At 34.3% G+C, this 6,401-nt stretch overlaps 1 protein-coding gene across 1 annotated transcript in view; it reads left to right on the forward strand.

Annotated features, from left to right (window-relative positions):
- The window catches only part of LOC106875165 (uncharacterized), an 11,191-nt gene extending 7,565 nt beyond the window's left edge, over positions 1-3,626 (forward strand). Inside the window, exon 3 of the mRNA XM_014923194.2 lies at positions 1,361-3,626. Within this exon, the coding sequence (XP_014778680.1) occupies positions 1,380-3,623 (2,244 nt within the window). The 5' untranslated portion in view covers positions 1,361-1,379 and the 3' untranslated portion in view covers positions 3,624-3,626. The remainder of the gene's footprint in view (positions 1-1,360) is intronic.
- Positions 3,627-6,401: the final 2,775 nt, after the last annotated feature.

The raw sequence follows: 6,401 nt of genomic DNA on the forward strand, positions 1-6,401 counted from the left end.
CGATCTGCGTATTATAGTTTATAATATTGATAAAGTCCACCGGTATTCAGTCACATATCTCTTTTCAGGTAAGTATTCTTGCTGTTGTTTTATAACAAAGCGCCCTTAAAAGTTTTTTTATGTTGATATTCTGTTTTGGATATGTCTTCCACACTTGTGTTGAATGCAACATGGAATTTAGATTTATCTTCATGAAATCAATGCATTCATCAAAACTGTATTAATAACATCATCAATAACATATGAAGGTTATGCTGATAATTTAGTCTAAATGTGAGATACTATTGCATTAGTAACTGTCTTACCTTACAGCCAGGTGGATGCTGCAAGTATTGATCTGCAGGATAACACTGCAATGAAAGAATTAATTCAGCACAATATGGAAGGACAGACGTCCCATTATCTGGAAGCTAGATAAAACTACGTACCACAAGAGCAACACAACAACTGCAATCAGATGTTAATCTAAGTGTCAGCAAAATTTGTACCGTAGTTTCAGCATAAAATGGATATGAAAGAAATCAGAAAAACTTAATTTCTTCTACATAATGGCTGAATTCGTGATGCCTTACGTTTCTTTCACCGGGACAGTAATCAAAAGTCTCGAAACTATGCTGCATATCATCTACATCAGCGTGTTTCGTGGCATTTGAAATATGTGCTGGAAAAAGCAAACTATTCAAAAAAAAATTAAACTTTTAGTTCAGGCACCAGACAGTATTAGGGAAAGAATGGTTCACTTTGTTGGACATTAGTGAATAAGTAACGAGAAGCTGATTAGTGACACTCATCTTTGAACACTTCAACATTGTTAAAATCATGGGTCACTCAAGGAAGACATATCGACAGATGACACCAAATGACATGGGAGGAATCATTTCATGACAGGAATATTGGGATTAATAGAGAATCAGGTGTTATATTATGTATACTGACAAACTCGACCTGGAAGGAGAAGGCTATATGATGTATGAGTGACCTTATTAATTCAAAATTATATTATCCAGTTTCATATAAGTATGTTTTCAATTCAAATATGGCCTGATTCATAAATTAGGATCCTAAATTAGGATCAGAGAATCTGGAATTTCTTATAACCATAAAATTCTTAAGAATTCATCAAAATTCATGTGTCTAGATATTAAAACAAAATTAGATAGAAACACGGGAACAGCAAAAAAAAAAAAATAATAATAATATTTTCTAGTCTACATTGGCCGAAATATTTGTTTAACACTTAATGAAAGATATGATAGTTTTACACTTAATTATAAACAAATATTTACCATTTCAAATAGTTAAGAAATAACTAATCTCATATGATTCTGTATTCAATTGTGTTCTTTTTTTTTATTTACAGACAACGAAGTACAACAGCCATGAAGATGACAATAGCAACCAATTCTCTTATTGTTTCAATCACATTTATTATATCACTGACACCACTAAATATAGATACAACAGAAGTCGGAAATAGTTGTGAAATAAAAATTTCCCCCAATGTCAGCAAGAGTTTAAACCGTTTAGTAAAATCAGGCAAAAAGGTTTTCAATTTTAAAGTTCATATATCTGATAAAAATTTCGATGATTTTCTGAATCCTGTACCTCTAGATCATTATGCAAATGCTAGGCATTTCACGTGGATTCCAGATGAAAAAGATGGTCTCATAGCGTATAAGAATTTCTTCTATGACTTTTCACTCCACACATTTAATTTATTAGATGTCTACATCGCTACTCTAAGTATTGATATCGATATAAATTGTGGAAAACAAAATATTCAGAGACACGGTGTAATAAATTTAATTTTTAAGGAATTGAAGAGAGTCGTATTTATCGATAAATTGCAAATGGGAGATTCCGGATACATGTGTTTTCTTATAAATTTATCCCAGGACATGAATAAGACGAACAAACACGCGTTAGAAGCTTATAGAAGACTGGGTATGAATCGAGAGATATTGAAGAACTATTGCTGTGAACTGCATAAAAATGAAAGCCATGTTTATCATTCACAATCCATTTGTTCTGGACATACCATTGAAAATAGCATGTATGTCAATTATGAAAATATTGTTGGAGCAGTTTTGTGGGCTATATTGCCATTAATTATCAGTTTTGTATCAAAAGCTAAATTACCTTCATATTCCCGCGAACTTAACCAACAACAATTAACTCACGATGGATCCTCATTTAAAATTATGTACACATTACCATACAAATCAGAATGGGTCAATGGAAAACATAGTACTTACAGTTTCTCTCATTTTCTATCTTGGTTGTTTTGTTTTCACCATTCCACTTTCTTTGCTTCAAGAGTAAGAAGATTCATTTTTATTATGTTTCCTCTTTCAATAATTTTCCTGGATCTTTTAATGCATTATTTATTTTTATATGAAACGATGACAATACTTTTACATGATCGTATTCCATTGGGTTATCGCGCCATAATTCTAGGAATCTCTGAAAGCTTTGAAAATACAGATGGTTTTTTCGGGGGTCCCTTTGTTTGGTTTATCATCTATATATTTTTCAACTTTATTCTCTTCGTTCTTCCCAGTCGTTTAAGTGAGACTATCGCTTATAGTACATTACATCAAAGGTCTACTTGCACTTTTCTTATTCAGAATATTAGATTAATAGAGAACTATGGAAATTTGAATAGGTTTGAACTTGAAGATTACGATCTACTTTATGCAATAATGAGAGCCAATGTTTCTACTGCTTTAAACCCAAATTTCTGGTATTTAATAATTTATACTTGGATTAAACGCATAAAGAAAATTTGGTTTTATTACTACGAGAGAAATATTTTTAGCCAATTCATATTACTTTGGTTATTTATAACGATTACGATTTTATTTGCTGTATTTTCTATCTGCGAATTACTTCTGTGCCTCGTTTATTACGGAATCCCAATCGTTTATTTGATTCTAACTTTACCATTAAGTTACTTCAAAGTCTATATTTTACCAATGTATTTGAATCCTAACCATATTTCCAAGATTATTGCTTTTATTTTAACATTCGTTTCGTTGCCCTTTTATGTATTATGGTATTTAGATTCGATTTATATTTTTCTTACAACTTTCCAAGTTCTTTGCAACTATTCATTTTCAATAGCTATTGCTGTAATTGCTAAACCTGATACTGTTGGTGATATATGGTTTGTTGCCATGTTTTTCGTTTACGGTTTTGCAATTACGAAAGCTATTCATAAAAAGTATCGTACTATACTAGTTAAAAGTATAAAGTTAACCAGAACTGTTCGCTCAGATTTAGTTCAATCAAAATATGGAGAGAAATTCATAAGTGTTAAGTTGTTTAAAACAATTATTAACCAACATTTTCCTTTGAGATACGAGATTAGTACATCCATTGTAAAACTGTTCCTAATCGTATCTTTTTTCTTTGCTTGCAATAACATAATAAACCGAAATGATTTGGATCTATCAGCATTCAAAAAAATCACGTTGATTTTGATGACGTCTCTGATGCCTAAGTTATTGTCAATAATTAATACTAAATTTCGTGTTGATATATCCCTGTCACATAAAATTATCGGAACAATTAATGCATTCGAAGAAGTAAATACTTCACAGACAAGTTTATCAATTTATTAATATTCTCTGAAAAATAAAACTATTCATATATTCTAGAAATTATTCTATCGTTTTTAACTACTTTTGCACTGACAGAAGCACAAAATACACACACACAGACCCACACATATTATAGATGTGTATGTGTGTGTATGTATGTATGTATGTGTGTGACTATATGCACGTAATAATACATATGTGAATATGTGCGTGCGTGTGTGAATGTGTGTAGTATGTGTGTGTGTTTGCGTGAGAGTGTGTCTGTGTTTGCATGTGTGTGTGTGTGTGTGTGTGTGTGTGTGTTTGTGCATAAAAGATTATTGTAATTTACTTAAAACAGTGCAATATGCTTAAATGAGATATATGCTTAAAAGAAAGAACTTTCAAGAAATGCAAGTGAGAATTTAAGTAAGATATGAAAGGTAATATTGGTTTCAAATTTTGGTGGAAGTCCAGCAAGATTGGAGGAAGGGGAGTAAGTTGATTGAATCGACCCCAGTGTTCAGTTGGTACTTATTATATCAACCCCGAGAGGATGAAAAGGAAAGTCGACAGCAGCAGAATTTGAAATCAGCACGTGAAGACGAATGAAATACCACTAAGCATTTTGTCCGGCGTGCTAACGATCCTGTCAGCCCGTTGTCTTTATGTATGGTGATATTTTAACAATTGAAAACAGAAAGAACATAACAGTTTCTTACAAACATTTTTTAATGACCCTGTAAATTTTAGGGAGTAATTTCCACTTTTCAAATAAAAGAAGAAAAAGGAGTGGCTATCGACAGGCCATTCTAGTATGTTATGACGAAAGACATTGCTATGATTACCATTTTATGTGCGTGCATACGAACGCATTAATATTTTCAACAAAAGAATTGACAGTGACTTCAAAGTTTCGGCGTTATCAGACTATGGTTTACTATGACCTTTCTACATTTATGTATCGCTTTTGGCAGAGTGTTTCTTTGGTAGGTGGCGTGCACTAAATGAAAATTAAGTACAGCGTACCGAGACAAGAGAAATGACTACAGGAAGCGGGGATGAAGAAAGACAGGAGGAAAATATATGTTTGTTGAGTGTGGGTCGAAAGAAAGGGATGGTGGGTGTAGTTTCTTATGGTTGAATAAATAAAGTTTGCTATTGTTTCGCTTCACTCAGGCACGTATGTAGCAGAGCAAAACTTTTATAGAGGTTTATGTGGTTTATAGGGGTTTATGTGTCATAATCAAGTTACATTTCGTGTTGGCTGCAGTTTTAGTTTTTAACTAAAAGGGGTGAATTGCATTACCTATTTAAATCCTTCTAGAAGCAAAAAGATAATGGTTGAGCTGTTGGCGAATGACATTGACAGATTTAACGGCTCATCAAATTCAATTCTTTTATTCTTTTACTTGTTGCAGTCATTTGACTGCGGCCATGCTGGAGCACCGCCTTTAGTCGAACAAATCGACTGCAGGATTTATTCTTTGTAAACCTGGGTTTATTCTTTGTAAGCCTAGTGTTTATTCTATCGGTCTGTTTTGCCAAACCACTAAGTGTCAGGGACGTAAACACACCAACATCGGTTGTCAAGCTATGGTGGTGGTGGTGGTGGTGAGGAAGCAAACACAAACACACACAAATATATTCATAAATATATACGACAGGTTTCTTTCAGTTTCCGTCTACCAAATCCGCTCACAAGGCTTTGATCGGCTCGAGGCTATAGTAGAAGACACTTGCCCAAGATGCCTAGCAGTGGAACTGAACCCGAAACCATGTGGTTGGGAAGCAAGCTTCTTACCAGACAGCCACGCTTGCGCCTATATCTATATTTTCTTGTACAAGATAATATATATCAGGTGACTAACATGTTCAAAGCAGTCACACAAAGTCTACTAACTGTATTACTGGATCATGGTCGAAAATTTTTCTGATCTGAGAGGGATTACGTACCGTTACGGTAACCAATACAGTTACAACCAGCCTCAGCTAAAAGTCGACAAGTAGACTTGTCTTCTCGATAACATGTCTGAAATGGTGTCCCAATGAACCATTGATCCTAAACGGGGTAAGATCTATTTCAAGGAGTGAAGGAATGTTTTAGACATGGTTGCCAACATTTTCAGCGATTTGGGCTCGAAACAAAAACAACACCAATAATATAGTAAACTTAAAGTCGCCATCTCTTTGTGAATGCATTGTATCGAACTTAAAAAAAAAAAAAAAATCGGCGTGAATGAAGCTGCAGTTTCTGGTGAAAGTTTTCTGTCCGGTAGATGCTCTGCGGTAAAACGGCGTAGATTCAGTCATCGTCATGTTGAGGCTTGAAGAAAAGTATGCTAAGTATTGTGCTTCAAGAATGAAAAACTTCTTCCTCGCTTAAAATTGTGAAAAAGATAGGGTAAAGTCACACAAGAACCAACAAATCAAACCCAAATGGATGAATTAGTAGAACGCAAATATTGTGGCTAATCAGGAGAATACAACGCTCGCCAAGAATGTGTAAGCTAGAGGAAAGGGAATTTGATGTGGAAAATCTTAACGATCAACTGGAGATCCATAAAATCTGAGGAAGAAACTGAAGGAAACTGAGGCCCTGGAGTCAGAAAATTTGTGATTAGTAGATCGAACCAATACTTTCTTTCTCTCTTTACTCTTTTATTTGTTTCAGTCATTTGACTGCGGCCATGCTGGAGCACCGCCTTTAGTCGAGCAAATCGACCCTGGGACTTATTCTCTGTAAGCCTAGTACTAATTCTATCGGTCTCTTTTTGCCAAACCTCTAGCATCGGTTGTCAAGCAACGCTAGGGGGGGGG

This window comes from Octopus bimaculoides, chromosome 5 (assembly GCF_001194135.2).
Source record: "Octopus bimaculoides isolate UCB-OBI-ISO-001 chromosome 5, ASM119413v2, whole genome shotgun sequence".
NCBI lineage: Eukaryota > Metazoa > Mollusca > Cephalopoda > Octopoda > Octopodidae > Octopus > Octopus bimaculoides.